At 42.7% G+C, this 20,046-nt stretch overlaps 1 protein-coding gene across 2 annotated transcripts; it reads right to left on the bottom strand.

The window, feature by feature from the left end:
- Nucleotides 1–205: 205 nt before the first annotated feature.
- sltm (SAFB-like, transcription modulator) lies at nucleotides 206–11,391 on the bottom strand. 2 transcript variants are annotated; one of them, XM_080884386.1, is made up of 20 exons: nucleotides 11,233–11,391; nucleotides 9,771–9,858; nucleotides 9,298–9,353; nucleotides 9,157–9,184; nucleotides 7,247–7,841; nucleotides 6,593–6,636; nucleotides 6,389–6,501; nucleotides 6,133–6,282; nucleotides 5,929–6,026; nucleotides 5,685–5,845; nucleotides 5,496–5,596; nucleotides 5,347–5,403; nucleotides 5,099–5,253; nucleotides 4,822–5,002; nucleotides 4,253–4,377; nucleotides 2,311–2,478; nucleotides 1,868–2,179; nucleotides 1,623–1,770; nucleotides 1,334–1,488; nucleotides 206–1,243 (listed from the first exon to the last, which is right to left on the bottom strand). In XM_080884386.1, exons 1-20 carry the CDS (start codon nucleotides 11,365–11,367, stop codon nucleotides 1,132–1,134), a joined length of 2,982 nt encoding a protein of 993 aa, XP_080740512.1. In that variant the 5' UTR covers nucleotides 11,368–11,391; the 3' UTR covers nucleotides 206–1,131. The 2 variants fall into 2 exon arrangements, with proteins under 2 accessions (XP_080740512.1, XP_080740513.1); XM_080884387.1 differs by having other exon boundaries at nucleotides 5,715–5,845.
- Nucleotides 11,392–20,046: the final 8,655 nt, after the last annotated feature.

Here is a 20,046-nt window from a genome sequence, read left to right as displayed (position 1 = left end):
CTCCTGGTAGTTGAATCAGCTTCAACCAGTTACAACAGATGTGTAATTTAAATTTAAATCCAACTACATGCATGGCAGTCCGAGGTGTGCAGTATTGGTCCAGCTCTAAAAGAATTACGAAGCTTAACGAGCTTTTAAACAAAATTTAAAAAAAAAAAAAAAAAAAAAAAAAAAAAAAGCACTGAAATGACCGAACAAGACGAGACAGAGGCAAGATGTTGGTTTAGTCACAGTTGACACGAAGCTTACAGTCTACATACAGTATGATGTCCCCTTCAAAGGGCAGGTTTTACCCATCTTGTGCACTTTTTCAAATTCAAACTTTCTACACTGATACTTCCTGCTAGCATGAGAGAGTTCAATGATGGACACAGGATGTCTCTACAATACAAGTTTCACAAAAAGGGAAAAAAAAAAAAAAAAAAAGCTGAAAAGCAAATGTTCAAATTTCACTGAAATAACAATGAGCAAACAACAACCATGTGTGCCCTTAAAAGCCTCGCTTACCTCCACTGAATGCCCTGCAGTTTGACCTGAAAGTCAAATTTGAGTTTAGACACACAGACCTGTCTGTGATTCAATTTGTGGCCTATGAGAGGTATTTAGCTACAATGCGGGCTCTTTTACAGTTTTATAATCATTTCTTTTACAAAAACAGGACATCCACAGCAAAAATGACTTTTCAAAAAAGATATTTCTTTTCGTCATCTGTGAAACTTCCAAATGAGTCAATTATCCCTTCATGTCGGGTTCTATAATACGCTAAAGACATATTACACAGGAAAATTGAGTGTGACGCTAGGCTACTGAAAATGTACAGAGAACACTCAATAAGAGAAGTCTTAACATCACTTGAAAACTTGTTACAAAGACTGTGCTGTACAATAAGGTTTCTAAATATTATTAAAACATGTGCACAGGGTTGTGTAATGGTAACAGCAAAACTGTCAGGAAAAAAACCCTACACTGGAGGTACACTTGTCTATACAAAATAAAATAGTGTCATCAACCTTTTGTGCACAAACGTGCCGCCAAAAGAAAAAAGAAAAAACAAAACGATATTCTAAAAATAAAGTTCAGAAAAGTCTTCAGATCTTCAGGAGCTTTCATGTTGCAGATTTGTGGCTGTGGTTAGAACTGCCGCGGCGTTCCTTTGAAGGTTTTGAATCCGCCCACAGTGCCGCCACTGGGGATGGAGTTGTTGGTGATCTGTACAATTCGGCTCATTCCAGACGAAGAGTGACTGCAGAAAGACAAAAAGGTCATGTCTGAGAAGGATGGAAGGGCGGCACGCTACTCTGCTTTCTCAACACGTCTCCATTATGCAGCATACCTGGAAGGCGGCATCATGGCGCTCCGAGAGTCCCCCATCCTGCGATTATCGGAAAAGCCTCCACCCTGGGAGCTTGAGCCACCGTGCCACTCCTTCCTCATTCCCTGCTCCCTGCCGTGACGTTCCACTACGACCTGGCGACCCGAGCTGAAAGGCTGCAGAGGCAAAGGAAATGCTGAATGTGTTTGGGTCTCTCACACAGAGGAAAGCCAACTCAAAATGTAAAGGTTTTCCATCGTACAGGAGGATCAGGGAAAGACATCACTCCTTTTTCAGAAGATAAACTCACCTGATCACTCATCACCATGGGTCTTCTTTCATCTCGATCATTAAAGCTCCTTTCACGGTTGATGGAGTGGCCTCCTCTGAGAGCAGGACCTGGACCGACACCTGGGCCATCCCTGCCCGATCGCTCTGCACGCATGCGCATAGGCCCGCTGCTCAGCCCAGCAAGAGATTTCAAAGAGAGATTAGCTTTCCAAAACCATCAAGCAACTAATAATGCTTAATCTTCAAACAGGAGTTTTCCTTTACCGCATATCTCCCTTATTGGAGTTTATCCCGCCGTCATTCTTCCATCCATGCCCTCCATCCCTCGGTGCGCGATTGTGCGACATGCCCGGCATTGCGCCTCTTGCTCCCATAGGGCGATCGTGCATGGGAGCGGGGCGTCTGTCGTCTCTGTCCCGGCGGTCGGTGTCCCGAAGTTCAGCGCGTGGAGGTGGTGGCGGCTCAGCTCTGCGGACCGTTTCAAAGTTTTTGTGGTAGCGATCAAAGCCGGAGCCTTCTCTGTGAGGAGCAGGCCGACTCTTCTTCACCTCAGGCTCGCCGTCAAACCGGTTTCGTCTTGGAACACAAAGAGGACCAAAATGTAATTCACCGAAAGTGCAATAAAAGCTTTCTTTGGAGTCCATAAATGATTCCAACGAATGGCATCAACATTGTGACTAGTAAACTAATGTAGTTTAAACGTGTACCTGTCATATGTGTTGGGTGGTTGGCTGGCGGTCTCGGGGAAGCGGCCTCTCTCTCGGGGAGTGAAGTTTGTAAAGCGGTTCTGCTGCCTGTTGTAGTTTGAGCCTTGATTCAAACGGGCGTCAGGCTGTATCTTCTTGTTGCCGTTCCAATAGGAGTCGTCTCGTCGACTGAAACATCGAATACAGACACTGAGTCACGAGTGCGGGACGCCACTTGTCACTCTGCAATATAGATAACACTAGCTACCACTATAAACACAACATTACGTCACAGACTTTACATATTATGTAAATGACACTCGATAACAGCGCTCCCTCTCCTAATGAAAACCAAAAACTCTCAGATTATGGTTGTGCTGCGCACACACAGACCCAGTGATGATCTTTTCTGTACCGAAGTCAAACTGAACAAAATGTTACTTTTGAGAAAACAGAAGAAAAAGCTGTTAAGCTCTTCGTCAGCTGCTCAGTTTCCATTTTAAAATAAATGTAACTCATGGGTAATGATTATCCACACTCGTCTTCACATTAAAACAGCTGAGACAAAACTACATGTACCTAGAGCTGGGCGATAGAACGATAACGATATGTATCGCGATATAACTTTTACTCGATAGAGAAATTAAGCTATCGCGATAGACCTCGCCGCTCTTGTCCTCTTAAAAAAAAAAAAAAAAAAAGGTTGGCCGATCCAAATTAAGTAGCGCAGAGCCGAACCAATCACAGCCGCAGCTTCACGTCGCGTGACTTGTTACATACAGCACAAGTGCCAAGCCGCACGTGTGTTTGTTTGGGAAGCAGCCAGCGGGTAATGGAGGAAATGAGTGTGCCGACTAGAAAAATCAACCGAGCGTGACCGAAGAGAAAAAAGATGATGGTTCCAATGCCGGAGAGATTGTCGAACGGAAGAGCCATAGAAGTTCCGTAGTGTGAAGGTATTTCGGCTATTTCAAGTCTGACAAAAAACAGAGTAGCGTGCACTGTAAATTGTGCCGAAAGCAAGTCTGGAAATACAATAAACTGGTGCATGCGTCACACTGTGCGCCACGTTATTGTTTCGGTGAAATGAATTTCTACAATACTGTTACTGTTAATTCTACTCTCTGCAGTGTTTAAATGCTTACATATACACACAGTTACTGTCCCTCCACACATACGACTCTGTTCTGCTTCTATGCCCCAGCTTTGTTTACTTTTTCCCACCGAGGCTTCTAGACTTCTGATTGGCCAACATTTCTGCACGGTTAGGAATCTAGCGCCACCTGCTGCTTTGGCATGTTCATAGCAGCGTTTTCCTTCATTTCTGCCTTTATGTGTGGACGGGATTATTTTTTAAAACGAAAACGGAAAATCTCCGTTTTCAAAAATACCCGTGTACGTGTGGACGTAGCCTCAGTCTCTGACTGGAAGCGCTAATTCGTCATTCGGCTTTTGTCAGACTAAAGTAACTGTTAAAACTGTTTGAAAGGCTAAGCTATACAACAAGGAGAGATTGAGAATTTCCTTTTAGTTCTCAGTTTATTTGATATTGACAAAAGTTAGTCAGTTTTGTCTGTTCTTCTGTAAAACAAACTAAGATTTATTTTTAGAATTAATATTTTGTTTCTAAGTGGAATTGACAATTTAGTCTGTTTTGTTTGTTCTATTTTGAAACTTAAACGCTTTAGCGGCTGCCTTTTGTGTAGTTTGCAATATTTGCCTTTATTTATCTGAAAAAGTCTCATGTTCCTTAAGTACATCTACCCTGTTGAACTTATTATGAGAAATAAATATTTAAAAACAAGCTGCTGATTATTTCACATTTTACTTGTGAGCAACGGCACATTTAAATCTTACAAATATAGTTATTTGGCTTATATCGTGATAGATATCGTTATCGCCTGAAATGAAAAAAACATATCGTGATATGAAAAAATCTCATATCGCCCAGCTCTACATGTACCCGTGTTCCACTTCACGGCCTCTCTTCAGGTTGTTTCTCTTTTCTTGCTCAAAGCGAAGCTGCTCCTGCTGCCTCCGCAGTTCCTCGCGCTCACGAGCCATGCGCTCCGCTTCCTTCCTCCTTTCCTGAAAAAAATAAATACAAATTTAAACAATTAAAAATATGGCTGCGGTTACAACATTACGTTAGATTTGATTTAGATTTAAAGACGTGATAAAGCCGCTCCCATCTTCCTCAGCTCACTCTTGCCTCAACAGGTTAGCCCCCTCTATCCCTTAAGTGCTAATGAAAAAGAAGCTAATTATGCTGTTGCTGGGCAGTTTTTTTGTTGAAGCAGCAGCAAACTTTCTCACAGCTATTGGAGTTTCCCATGCATTTGCCACCACATCTCATCTATTACAAGCTTCATATTACCAAAATGTTGACAGCAGCTTTCGAGTGCCAGCTGCTAATATCAGTCAGTGCATGCAAGGGTTAGTAGACGGCTACATCTGTGACCACCATTTCTAGCCGCGCTAAATGACAGCTATAACATAAAAAGTTAGTCTGATACACGTTTCACGCTGTACCTGCTCTATACGAATTCTCTCCCTCTCAAGCCTCTCCCTTTCCAAGCGCTCCCGTTCCAGTTTTTGCCTCTCCATCTCCAGTCTCTGGCGCTCCCGGAGAAGGTTCTCCCGCTCTTCACGCTCCCGCAACAGGCGGATACGCTCACGCTCCCGACGTTCATGTTCTGCAATTTCACGGCGCCTGAAGACAAACAAGACATCCCTCGCCTTGAAACTCAAACATACAGCAGCCTCAGCATTTTATAAATCTACCAAGTGTAATAACTTGTGTGCGTACTTGCGCAACTCTACGGCTCTGCGGACACGCTCCATACGAGCCATCCTTTCACGCATCCTCTGCTCCTTCTGCTCCTTGATTTTCTCAAAAGGTAAGATGTCCCGCTCCTCCCCCTTTTTCATAAAAGGTCGCATTTTATCTTTCATCATCTCCAGCTAGTAGGGAAACAGAAATTCAAGCTTGAAAAAAAATAAGAACTAAAGCACATTAATCACAAACAAACAAAAAGTATAGAGAGAACTTCATACCTCCTCGGGAGGAATCAAACTTCTTGGCCGTCTTTGAAAGTTCATGTTAACAAAAGGCTGAAAAAGTATCAAACAGAGCACATTTGTATTCATCTGAAGACAAATACACATTTAAAATGTGGTTACAATTAAGCAGAAATAATTCTTACTTTGTCAAAATACTTTCCCCTTCTGAAAGGTCTCATTTTGCCAAAACTAGACTCTCCCTTGTTGTGATCTACCACCATCATCTTGCTTGGGCTCTTTGCCCCTGTTAAAAAAACAAAAAGCAAATTATGACCACAAAGCAGCTACGTTACACTCTCCAAATCAGAGATGAGAAGAGGGCTAAAACCTACGGCCATGCTTTCTGTCATCCTTCTTTGCACCTTCGTGTCCTGAACCAGATGAAACGGAGCTGGATTTTCCGCTTCTGGCATCTTGCTTCTTGGATACGTCTTTGTCCTTTTCAGAGAGTTTATCAACTTTCTTGTCTTCTTTTTTGTAGGACGCCTGTGGCCTAAATGAGAAAAGGACAGAAAGTTAAATAGGCTTTCATACAATTACCATTAGCACTTTTTTCCGCTTCCTCCTGTCACTTACTTGTTAGTCGCCTTCATCCCGGTGGAATTGCGCTTTTCATTTGCCTTCTCCTCTGCTTCTTTCTTTGAGGGCTCCTTTTTGAATGGATCATTTTTGGCCTAAAGAAAAAAAACAAAAAAAACAAGATTAATAAAAAACAAAAAGAGTGATACAGGACCAACGTTTTATTCTATGAAGAAATGAGACATAATGCATTCAACCAACCCTTTCAACATATATCTGCTGTCCATGAAGCTCTGTGCAGTCCAGGTGGGAGATGCAGCGTGCCACCTCTGTGCTGGACGACATCGTCACCAAGCCGTAACATTTCGAACCAGGACTGCGAGCGTTCGTAACCACCTTGGCACTTAAAACCTGTTGGAAATTTTTGTTTTCTCTATAAAATTCCAAGAATATTTTTTATGCTCAAAATAAGTAACGACAACTAAGTAACCACACACACAAAAAAGACGTTATCTACCTTGCCATATTTGCCAAAAAGGTTTTTCAGATCAGCTGCTTTGGTGTTTGAAGAAAGGCCGCTCACCCAAATGTTACGAGACGAGCTGGCAGTGTTGTTGCCGCTCACAGCTCCTAATAAACATGTTTTCCAAACAGCAGTAGTATCAGAAAAACCAAAACACCACTGAATTTTTTTTTTTCCCCTCTCTAAAAACATCCTTACCCTTTTCATCTTTTGCAGCTTTTCCATCTCTGTCTCTTGAAGAGCTAAAAAGCAAAAGGTTGAAACAACAAACAGGAAATGAATGACGGTAAATAACACCATGACGTAAGCTGACAGGCACACGGCTAGTGGAATAAAATAACTCGTGGTTCTGTTGAGGGGGAGAAAAAAAAAATCCTTTAGGCAAGACGTGGATCTGAACCAATGTCTCAAAGGCTTCATTGATTTTTCCAGTGGTGAGATGGGGTCAAGTTGTCAGCCAATTTATTCTCTGGACAAATGAAATCTTCGGAGGTTTGTTCAACTTCAGCGAATCATTTGGCCACAAAGGGGAAAAAACCGTCATCACAGAGACTAATGCTCTTTTACACTGCCTTGTGTAGAAACTGGAAAAGGCTTAAAAATTGCTGGAAAGGCCAAAGTAACAAAATAAGAGTCGTTCTCTCAGCTTGTGGGTAACTTCACATTTTAACCGACTTCAGAGAAATAAATCAATGCCGTAAATGGCAGGATTAGGTACATCAGTGAACATCTCCCTCATGGCAAAAATTTTTTAAAAAATAAAAAAATATTTCTTGAGGCTACCCACAATGTTGCGTTCTTAGTGAGCTGGACTTGGTAGTAGTATCAAAGAACTGACATAGAAAGACAAACCTCTTTGCTTGACCTGATGCCCCAGTAGTGCAGGGGCCTTTCTTCCCAGAATCCTTCTCTTTATCACCCGTTTCAGCTTTCTTCGTGGCGTCTCGGCCGTCTTTCTTCATGGGCTCGCCACGGGATCCATCGTCCTTCTTACCATCTTTGTGGCCCTCCGACTCTTTCGCTTTCATGTCATCGTCTGGGCTCATCTCAGCAGAGGCCTCTGGCTCATCATTGCCCTTCTCTGCCTCTGGATCTGGAAGTTTCACATGTTTACCTGTTTCCAGGAGGTCGTCACCATCAACATCCAGAGTGATGGCATCTTCGTTTGGGATTGAGACGGATAGGTGATCCTCCTCGGCTTCTTTAGAGGAATTCATGGCTTCAGCATCCATCTCAGCCACTTCAGGCTCGACCTCTGGATCCTCATCCGCGTCTGGTTCAGCATCGGGATCGGCCTCGGGCTCAGCGTCCACCTCTGGCTCAGGCTCTGAATCAGCCTCAGCCGCCACAGCGTCTGTCTCGGGTTCAGCCTCAGAGTGAGCGAGGCTGTCCTCACAGGGTGGAGGCTTAGAATTTTCACGAATACCATCATCTGTATCAGTTACATCTGAGGGATTTAACAAGGATAAACATGGCAAAAACACAACTTTTAACATTTGACATGTCGCATGTTACTTGACCTATAAAGTAGAATAGAAAGCACATTTAGTGTTAATGGTCATCGAGGGCGTAGACACCACAGGAAGACACAAAACACACAATCTCCTTGGACATGTGGGAATATTTCCGTGCTTCTCATTTCTTGACACATGAAGTACTTCAGTATGAATTCAATTCCCGATACGTCCTACGACAAGTCATGGTCGCTCTTCAGAAAGTTCACATGTGGAGGAATGGCATCAGTTCATCTTTTGGGTTTTCTCCATTTAGGCAAAATACATTCCCGGTGGGTCAGTTCTTGAAAAGTCGTCTGAGTTTTAGGATATCTTCTTTATCATCCAGCATTTCTTGTATAATAAATGTCTTATCTTAGCAGGTTTTATATGGGGGGGGATGTAAAAGTTAAAAAGTTATCATCAAATCCAACCCGCTGTAACGTGTCCATTCAGTCACACCCATGCAGTTAGAAAGAGTCCATCCCTTTGTGTACGACAGTCTATCCTTGCTGAACATGTTGTGGCATCTTCACTGCACACATCATGGGTGGGCTGCAGCCACCTGGGTACAAATGTATGAGGTTTCTTGCTGTTTCTTGACAAATGGCTTCTGTACGTGTACAACATGCTCACATGAATGTCGCAGTCCTTGAGTCAACCCATGTACCGACTTCATTCGCAGAGCGTTTCACCTGCCAAGACCTAACACGAGGTGCCCATTTCCTGTGGCGAATGGAGTGAACCATTCAGATCTACCCAACACACATTTTACAGGTCCTGTCCAATCATGCTGTCAATCACAGTGACAACAAGAAAGTGCAGTGATCCTCAAATCTTACAAGCTAGTGCTGCCTCCAATTTTCATTCATTCAGTGAATATATTCAATCTTCATTTCCTTAGGCGATGTAGGGAGACGAATGCCACTAAAAACAGAAATTCACTGAAGCAAACAACTGATTTCTTTTAAATATTTTGAGCAATCCAAGAAAACCGGGTACCCAGGCATCCTGTATCCAACGATTGACATGCGATGCAAAACAACAACAAAAAAACCTTGACTCGATCTTGAGAAATGTCTCAATTAATCATGTATTTGTTCCTCCTTTTATGTGTTGCAACCTAGATAGATGCAGTAGCTACCGGAAGCATGAAATACCACATGATATATGCATTGTACCTGGAGTTAGCTGTTGAAAAAAAGAAAAAAAGGGGGTGGGGAGGGATCCAAATGTTAGCATTGGGGATTGGTGTGCTATCATACATACCCTTTTCTGACTCATACTCTTCAGCCTCCTAGAAAACAAAAACACTCAGGTGAGTTGAGAAGGCTGTCAGTGTCAAGTACAACAACAAAAAGGGTTTGTGTCAATGTCTCAAACATCAACAGATGTGTTTATCACAGTCACCTTGGAAAAACTGTCATCTTCCACGGTGTTGTCCAAATCCGAATCCACTTTCTTTCCTAAAAGATTAAATTAAAACTCAACATGAAAACATTTAGAAAACATGAACTTGTTGAGGCCACAGTCACACCGGTCGGTGACCATCTGGCAACCTCCAGGCATAAGTACAAATGTTAGCTGTTGAAAATGAAAAAAAGGGGCTGGGGAGGGATCCAAATGTTGTTTGAATGTGGCTACTGGCAGTCACTGTGAATTGACTGGTAAAGCCCCACTGAAGTAGGCCAAGAGGCTGGTCAGTCAATCTGCTAGAGACCAAAACAATCGCAGGGAGGTATTTGGTGCAGCACCGTCTTTGTGAATGTGACTGGGTAACAGCCAGCACCCACTCAACAAATGCACTTTCCTCTGACAGAGGATGCCAGGGTCTCGCTGACCACACCTGGGGCAACCTGACTCTTATAAGAAAGAAAGATTACCTTTAGCTTTTCCGCCTTTGCGAGTTGGTGTTTCAGCTGAGAGCTGGAGCTGAATGTTTTCTGGGTCGCCACCTTCATCCTCAATAGCCTTAAAGAACAATCAAGTTAGGATTACTAATTAATCAGTATGCAAATTAAATAATTAAACAGCTCCCTGATAACGACTGTGTTTAGACTGTTCCTTCCCATTCCATGCAAGGCCACCTGGGTTGGCTGGAAAACTGTTTACTTAGCCTGGTGGGGCGAAGGACACTGTCTCAACTGAACTCTGGACACACACACACACACATACACTGATATACACACACTCATCCCCCCTCCCTTTCCAAACGCCTTCGATGCTTGTGCCCTACCGGTGGAGATGGCAGTCGACTGGACCAGCGCAGACATGCTGCAGGACCGGATGCGCTGTCTACACCGGCTTTCTCTTACCCTTTACCCGCCCCTGTTGTCGTGTGTTTCTATGGTGTATTGATAGTCATGTGCTTTTTGTGCTGAGGTGTTTTTTCTGTTATCTAACTGTTCTCCCACTAGGAGCTCAGTCTGACCTCAGTCCTCCTCTTACCTCATGTTATGTATTTTCGTTGTTTTTTCCTATCAGCCTACCTTCTGACATGTCTCCCCAATATGATGTTTGTGTAAAGTTGGTCAGAAGGTTCCTTTGTAAGTGCGCATGCGCCATTAGCGTGCTGCCTGCTGTAACCCTAATTTCCTTCGGGATTAATAAAGTATTCTGATTCTGATTCTGAGACCGACTTTTAAATGTGAACATCAGACAGTATTGACGTTTAGCTAAAAATCTATTAAACAGGCTCCTCCGTCTGTTTAAAGCAACCACATGTTCGACTATATTAACTAAAACAAAACAAAAACAAACAAAAAACACTTTTATCCGTACCCTGGATGTGTCAGTAGTACTCATCGTGAAAACTCAATCGAAAACAAGCAAAACCAAAAACACAGAGCAGCCACTGCGCTCTTATTTAGATCCGGACTTACAATGAGCGCATGCGTATTTTAACAATAAAATCCACGCTTCCAGCACCTGGGATCAATCACGCGCAATCTGCTGCATCTGTTTGCGCTGAGATTAAGTGGTCCTCAAATGCGGCATCGAACCAGAGAGCCCTCGTCCGTCTGATGTTTCGAGGCGAAGGGGGAATAAACAGGCCTTTTGTTTGGGCACCCCCGCTAATTTAAGGCGAGCGCTAACATTTTTACATACTTCAACACAACCTCCCTTGGCTCCTGGTCCGAGCTACAAACACGAAATATTTCCCGACAGATATCTAGCTTTAATGCCTCCAAAACTCGGTCACTCTAGCAATTAAACTACGAGTGTTGTTCGCTAGAATCAATGGGAAATCTGTGACTACACGGGCTAGCATTAGCGTTAGCATCTGTGCACCGTGCAGCCAGGCTCGGTCATCGTTTCTGCACACATCAGCTCCGTCTGACTCACCTGTCTAAGTCGCGCGACAAGAACACTCTTCACACCAAAGGTGTCCAAATTTCTTCGCTTGAGCTCAGATTTAAGATCAACAACTCTTAATTCCGATATCTTCTTGCACTCGGTTGAAATGGCACCCGACGCCATTTTACCTCAAGATTACAGAATGGTTGCGCGCGCAGACACTTTCCCCCTGCGTCTTCTTCGTTGGTTTTCAGTAGTTATTGATTAAATGCTTCACCGTCATCTATTGTTAAGGCAAATACTTAATATTTTGGATAGTGATGTGCGATACCACTGATTTCCTTTCCGATCCGATACCAAGTAAAATTCAGGGTGGTATCTGCGATACTAATCCGATACCGATACTCTGTACAAAAACTTAATGTTTCATTGCATTTCATAATACAATATATAATTTTATTATGTAATTGTAATAATAACATAACCATATTGCTTCATAATGATTAGAGGACACCAGACAACTTGTTTTTATTGCTTAATAATGCAGAATAATCATATAGAAATAAAAAAAAAACTGAAGTTGTGCGCTATTTGAGCATGTTGCCTGCCTGCAGCACTAAAGGACTCTGCGAGAGACGTCTGTGTCCCTGTCCTCCTCTTCAGTTCGCCTCAACATAAGCTCATCATATTCTGTGATGTGATTTACTCCGAGGTGTTTGACGAGGTCAGTGGTGTTGCCACAACACCTCACTGTCTTGCCACATATATCACAAACCGCGTCTGGGCTGTTTGTGGAGGTAAAACGCGTCCACATATGACTCTGTTTGCGCTCAGCCATTGTTGTGAGTGTGCAGGCCAGGGGCTGCGACACATTTATACAGCCGTATTTCGCATATGACTATGAAAGGCGTAAGAGGAAGTAGTTCCTTCCAAATTAGACGATCCGAATGGTATAGTTTCTTTTCACTGCGTTCATTTTAATGGAAAAACTACAAATTTACCCCAGAGTACTAAAATATCGATATTATAATATGAGAATCGATTCTAGAACATAAATTGCTGGTATCGGAAGAATCGATATTTCAGTCTCGATCCGCACACCACTAATACTTGAGGGCGCATGGGAGTTTGCCCAACCAGTCTACATGTGTTTTGTGGACTTGGAGAAGGCATTTTTTTTATTTCTATATGATTATTCTGCATTATTAAGCAATAAAAACAAGTTGTCTGATGTCCTCTAATCATTATGAAGCAATATGGTTATGTTATTATTACAATTATATAATAAAATTATATATTGTATTATGAAATGCAATGAAACATTAAGTTTTTGTACAGAGTATCGGTATCGGATTAGTATCGCCGATACCACCCTGAATTTTACTTGGTATCGGATCGGAAAGGAAATCAGTGGTATCGCACATCACTATCAAGTATCCTTGAGAGGATAAAGAGCTGGTCTTTCTATACTCGGTCACTGACTCTGTCATAAGATAAGAACTTTATTTATCCCGAGGGAAAGTATTTTGTCATACACATGCTCAATGCAGCAAGAGAGACAGAGGAATAAGATATATAATATATACAATAAGAATAATAGTAGTAATATGTAGTAGGTAGGATAGTGCAAAATATATCAAATAACTCCAACGAAGTAACAATGTAAGTATATCCTGAAAAATAAATAACTATCAGTGCAGGTGACTCTAAAAAGTGACATAGTATTATGCAATTAAATAAAAGAGAGTAGCAGCATATGATGGGGAGATGAAACAAACATTCAATAAAATACTGTTGGGTGATACTGCACGGTCTGAATGGGAACAGAATAACATTGGTATTAATCCTCAGGAAAATCACCTACAGAGCGAGGAAGAGTTGTACAGTCTTATTGCCACTGGTATGAAGGATTTCCTGTGGCGGTCAGTTCTGCATTTCGGGGCGATTAGATTAGTCTTTTGCTGCATGTGCTCCAATGGTTCACCGTGGAGGCATGCGTGGGGTGGCAGGGGTTGTCCATAATACAAAGAAGCTTCTTTAGCATTCTCCTCTCAGACACCTCCTCCAGGTTCTCCAGTCTGACACCCAGGACAGAACCAGCCTTTTAAATCAGCTTGTTCAGCCTGTTGGCATCAGCTGTCTTCACCCCACTGCCCCAGCACACAGCTGCAAAGAACACAGCGCTTTCTACCACAGAGTGATAGAACATGGTCAGCATTTTCCTACCAACATTGAAGAACCTGAACCACCTCAGTAGGAAAAGCCAACTCTGCCCTTTTTTGAAGACAGCAGTTGTCGTGGTCCTGAGTCTGTGGACCCAGTGGTGGACTTTTAGGTTTTGATTATTATCTTGTGTTTTAGGTTCATTCTTGTTGGGAATTTCTTGTTCTCAGGTTTTGTTTCTGTTTTGTATTTCAAGCTCCTTTTGTTGTGTCTCTGTGCCTGCCCTGGTCCCACATCTTTGTGTTCCCTCCTTGTCGCCATGTCTTGTGTTAAGCTCATGTCTGTGCATACCTGTTGTATTTCCTGTTTTATTCTGAAGGTCTCCGTCTCATGTGAGTGTTCTAAGCTTTACGCCTGTGTCTCGTCAGCCCTGATTTCTCCCAGGTGTGTTCCCTTCCTGTCTCCCATCCTATGATTTCTCCTGTGTGTATTTAAGCCCTGTGTGTTCTCCTGCCTGTTGCTGATTTGTCTGTGATGTCTTCCCTGAGTCTCTGCCGTGGTCCTTCCTATGTTCCTTTGCATGTCACTCTGTGAGTTTTGGTTTCAATTTCATGTATTTAGGTTTTCCCAGTTTAGTTATTTCTTAGTTCCTCGCCATCTCCACCTTAAATAAACTCACTCCTCATACCAACCTCTGCCTGCACTTGGGTCCTCACTTTATCTACACACAGCCTGCCTCGCCAGCCGTGACAGCATTGGTGTTATTGCTCCAGTCCAGTTTACAGTCCATGTATTATACTCCCAGGTACTGGTAGTCCTCAACGATCTCCACATCAGCCCCTCTGATGGTGACAAGGGTAGGAGGAGGAGCATGCTTCTTGAAGTCCATGATCAGTTCCTTTGTCTTTGTGATGTTAAGCTCTAGATGGTTTAACTCATACCACTCAACAAAGCTGTCCACCACACTCCTGCACTCCTCCTGTCCATCCCTGATACAGCCCACAATGGCAGAGTCATCAGAGAATTTCTGCAGATGACATCACTAAGACTTGTACCTGAAGTCAGATGTGTAGAGGGTGAAGAGGAAGGGTGATAAGATAGTCCCCTGTGGCACCCCCGTGCTGCTCAGGATGTTATCAGAGCGGCAGCTCTTCAGCCGAACATGCTGTGGTCGACTTGTTAAATAGTCAGTGATCCAAGCTACCAGTGGGGCGTCCACCTGCATTTCCGTGAGCTTATTCCCCAGCAGTGATGGTCTGATCCTGTTAAAAGCACTAGAGAAGTCAAAGAACATGACCCTCACAGTGCTTCCAAAAATGTCCACCCCAGAATAAGCCTGGTCTAGCAGGTAGATGATGGCATCCTCCACGCCGATACGGGCTTGACAAGCAAACTGCAGGGGATCCAGCCAAGCAGACGCAGGTGTCTCAGGATGAATCTCTCTAGCATCTTCATGACATGTGAAGTCATTTTCCCTTTCCAGTTCACAATCAGTCTTACCCCAGGTCAAGAATATGTATAAGAAAATTGGCCTAATTTAATATTATTTATAAACATACCTGTCCGATGATTAATTGCATAGGTACATGGAGTCAGGACCTCAGAGCAGAAGCATACGGCATAATGTGTTGTACATTATTATATGCATTTTTCATCTATTGTATTTACAAACATCAAGGAGTCACAAACAAAGAAAGTCCACACCATGGCACATGTTTAAACAAGGAGTGTTAATTGATCAAAATTATTTATTAAACAAATAGACATGGCAATTTTTTCAGCCCCCCAAAAATACATGTTCAAAGCAACACAACGGCAGCCCAATATGAGACAGAATTGTGAACTCGACTCTGTAGAGTGGGCAATAATAATGAAGCAGTTGATTTTATTTTGTAGATTCTAGCTGCTCCTCATATGTTTGGCCACCAGATGTCACCAGAGAGGACTGTGTTGAAAAGCTTTGAGTAATGAACCGTTTTTTCAACACAAGCTTCAATGCTTCAGAAAGCTTTATCTGGCCATCACTAACAGAAAGTGAGCCTTTATTGACGGCGGAACAAAATAACCAACAGGTGGAACATGGAAAATGAGCCAAAACCTAAACTGAGAAAACAAAAAAAACCCCCAAAAACATGTACCTGAAACTAGAACCACCTGGAAACGCAAGGAGACGGAGAGCAGAGATTACACATGGGATGACAAGCAGATAAAGGACAACACACCAGGTAACCGGGGCGGTGCCGGGGAGGCAAGGTGAGAACACAGCTGGTGGCGTTTGGACTGAGGACGGTCTGTTTCCCCCTTTTTAGTGACGAGAGAAGTTGGTTTTTGGAAAAGCTGAGACCGGCGCTGACCAGACTGCGGCTTGTTGCACGAAAAGAACCATAAATAAATGTGACATCTCTGAGCATAAAACAGTTCTACACCCTCCAAATACGGTCACTTCTGGTCTGACAATGTCGGGGCTTGTAATGGCCTGATGGACAGTACAGGATCTCCTCTCAGATGCAGCCAGGTGCTGGGGGTGCAGTCAAAACAGTAGTTGTGTTCTACTGGATTTAGGTCATGCGAGCGTTGGGGCCAGCCAGTGATATTATGATGATGATGATTATTATTCCTTCATCCTCCAGGAACTCTCTACATACTCTCACCACATGAGGCCGGGCACTAGGCTGAATCCAGGAGCCACTGCACCATCATAGTGTCTGATAATGTGATGTCATCCTGATACCTAGTCAGGGTGTACTTACCTAGCTTGTTGATGTTCCTTCACGGATATGCCTCCCTCAGACCGTCACTGACCAACCACCAAACCGGTCGTGATGAATGATGTTACAGGCAACATAGCGTTCTCCACGACTTCTCCAGTACCTTTCAGATCGGTCACATGTGCTCAGGATGAACTTGCTTTCATCTGTGAAATGAACAGAGCATCAGAAGTGGACCTGTGTAACAGGGTCATAAATCACATCTTGTTATAATTACACAAAATGTGTTCTAAACCCCCAAAACTGTTCCTTTTATACCTGACTTTTAGGACCTCCAAGCCTGTAGTTATGTTTATTATCAGTTAGAGCCCCTCCTCATTGTTCTTCTTCTTTGGTGCTACCCTATAAATACAGTGTACCCCTTTTGCCTCTCTTCTACAATTCCCCTGTGGGAGAGGTGGGTGTCATTTCTTTCCAACACTGTAAAACACACATATAATTCATATTTAGCCACCCTGATGTTTCTGATTGCAATTTTAGTTCAATTATTGTCATCATTATGCCTGTTTTTTGTTAGATGCTATAAATGTGTAGTATGTGTGTGCCATATGTGTGTTCTAGGGAACGTGAACACTAGCATGAATAGATAATTCTTGCTAGCTTGGAAGTTGTGGTGGGTTGAGCTAACCCTCTTCCCCACTGTTTGTATTTGGTCATAGGAGCTGGAGTGGGCAAGCTATTTGGAGGTCTTTCTTTCTTTTACCTTTATCGTCAGGTATGTCCGATTTCGTGTTGTTGTTTTTTTAATCTTATGTCAAATATGTTACGTGTAAATTCATACTTTATGTTTAATGTAAAAAATAAATGCCAGCCCTTTTCTACAATCCCCTGTGGGAGAGGAGCTGGAATGGGCAAGCTATTTATTTGGAGGTCTTTCTTTCTTTTACCTTTTATCGTCAGACACAACGCAGAACCACACCGGTTACACCTGCCAATACTCGTATTCTATGGTAAATGCCAATCTGACTCTACAGTGCCAGGCAGTGAGCACAGGGCCCACTAGAGGACATCGGGGCCTCCAGCAACTCTCATGAAGTCTGTTTCTGTTTGTTTGATCAGACACATTCATACCAGTGGGCCCTTCAAGTGGATTTTGTAGTTCTGGCAGCACTCATTCTCTTCCTACATTCACAAAGGAGAAGATACCGGTTCTGCTGATGTGTTAAGGACCTTCTACAGCCCTGTTCAGCTCTCCTAGAGAAACTTTCTGTCTCCTGAAATATCCTCCATGCTCTTGACACTCTGCTGGGAGACACAGCAAAGCTTCTGGCAATAGCACTTATTGCTCTGCAATACTGGAGGAGTTGGACTAACTGTACAGCCTCTGTAGGGTCTGACAGACGGATTTCCTGAAAGACCAAATTCCAGATATCGTCTGTTGCAGGCCATTATGTACAAACGTCATTCTGGCAGTATGTCAGCAGTTGTCAGCAAATCCCCTCTTGCGTCTGCTTGGAAAGCTTCTCATTTTGGCAGAGACTGCCATCAGAGTGAAAGTGTGGAATCAATGAACACTACCATTGGAAGCTGGAGCTAGAAAAGGACACTGGTTTTTCAGCAGGACTTGTAGAAACCACAGTAAGAGCACTGGACATGAATTCACGCATTGTGGATCTGTCATCAGTGCTGTGGCTTTGAAGTTGAGCAAAACTGATGGTAGAAGTTTCTTCTGAATTCTTCAATTCAGGATTCTGAGTGCAACCAATTTGAACTAGCTACCCAGAATACATTGCAGCGTAAGTCGTGGCTGCCTGTAAGTGAAATGATTAGTTTTTAAAAATACATATATAAAACCCAAACCATATAAACTGCATATAAACATATATACCATACCCACTTGTCTAGGAGGAGATTATATAATGAGGTACAGCTAAATGATTTGTAATCAGTGTATTGCATCTTTATTTACATTTGAACTGTCTGACTTTGTGAATACAGAATTGCATGCCTTCATATGTGACAAGAAAAGCAGATTATTGTCAAGAATCAGAATATGATTAAACTGTCAACCTAAATAAATATAAAGAGGTAGAATTAAATATCAAAATCCAGACAACAAACCAGTTTAAACTGGTTGTTGTTATGACTTCACTGCATGAAATCGTATTTTGCATCTGTGGGAACAAGAGCTGGCTATTTATTTACACAGAACACAACAAATAACCGCAGTACTGAGACTAGCCCTTATCCAGTCACCTAAAATTCAACTGTGGAGCTCACAGGGTCCCGATCAATTCAAGTTTGAAGCAGATCAGCTTAACGCATATCAAAAAGTGGAGGACCGAGAGACAATGACAGCAGCGACAAAACAAAAAAAACTTGACAGTTAGAGTTGATTAAAGTTGATCACATTTTATTTTTTACATTTTTAAAAAACAAACACAATTTCTAACAAAAACAAACAAACAGTTGCCTCAAGACATTTTATACTGTAGAGTAAAGAACCTACGATATAAGAAAGAAACCCCAACAATCTGATGATCCCGTATGAGCAAGCACTTTGGCAACGGTGGGCAGGAAAAACTCCCTTTTAACAGGAAAAAACCTGTGACAGAACCAGGCTCAGGAAGGGGCGGTCATCTGCCATGGCCGGTTTGCGGGTTGATGTTAAGTTTCTTCAGTATTTGAAGAAAAGCGAAACAGCCTTAAGAAAAAGTTTTTTATCCTTTTCCCTAATGAAATCCGACCTATAGGAGGCGCTGCGTTGACTGTTCCTTCTTTGCTGTCTGCACTTGTACAGCTGAATCCCTGGATTTAGAGGAAGATTCTACCAGCTGTTTTTGTTTGACACCCAGCTTCCAAGACATTTCATCTTTTGCATGCCATGCAAACCTACTAAATACAGGCTGATCCTTTTTGCGTGCAGCTGCTCTTTTCTGTCGGTTTCTCTGGATTTCAGCTGCAGTGGCACAGTTGTCAAAAGTGGAAAACAGTCTAGATCCTCCACTGCTCTGTTCTCTGTTTTTTATGATTTCACTTGAGGTAACAAAGTTTTCGTTTTCATTTTCTAGACTGAGGGGTGGGCACACTTTCATGAGATGGGATGACTCCGCGTAGCAATCTACTGCAGGGTCCTCAGGAAGATGTTTCATTGTAATAAAACGATCTCCCAGACCCTCAACAGGTGTCATTCTTTTTACAGGATCCACACATAGCATCCATTTGAACAGGCTTCTCGGATTCTTTGTTTGGCTGTGGGTGGTGTTTGGCTAAATCTCCCATGCATGTGAACTTGTCTGTGATTGATTTACTTTGTTTGATCACAGTGCTTGTAGATACTGAATACTGAACTGATGTCTTCATTACCCATGTGTGTTTCATTATCCCTTTTCTTTTCCAGAAATAGTTCTTGCTGTGCAAAAGTTTTGCGAGATCCCGAGTTTGTTTTGCGAGATCTCACAAAACTTTTGCGAGATCCCGAGTTAGTTTTGCGAGATCTCGCAAAAGTCCCTCTTAATTTTTTTTCTCCCATGTCCCCTGCGGGGCTCCGTACATTAGGCCGACTAATGTGCCGCATGTGAACAAAACTTCCAATCATTTCATATTCACACATACCGGTGGTAGCCCAATTACAGAAAAGCTGCGACAGAACCAGGAGCCCACATGTCTGCAGATTCAGTCACAGGTATACCCAACATGACCTCAGGGGCCCTGTAACCAAGGGCCTGGATTATGGCGCCACATGGAATGTTTGTAGGACGAGTGGCAAACCAAAATGAATAAGTTTAACTTTAAACGGCTGTCAAGACTGATTTACAAGCATGATGTTATCAGGTTTGATGTCCGCATACATTATACCTATGCTCTTCAGAGCGGTAAGAGCTACAAACATCTGCTTTAAAATGACCCGAATCTCATAGAGAGCGAGTGGATGGCGGTACCTGTGACTAAAAAAAAAAAAAATCAAACTAATGTCTAGCATTTCCATTGA

The sequence above is a fragment of the Rhamphochromis sp. 'chilingali' genome (genome assembly GCF_963969265.1).
Source record: "Rhamphochromis sp. 'chilingali' genome assembly, chromosome: 6".
Classification (NCBI taxonomy): Eukaryota; Metazoa; Chordata; class Actinopteri; order Cichliformes; family Cichlidae; genus Rhamphochromis; species Rhamphochromis sp. 'chilingali'.
The sequence above is the reverse complement of the archived record's forward strand: the minus strand, read 5'-3'. Positions and strand labels throughout refer to the sequence as shown.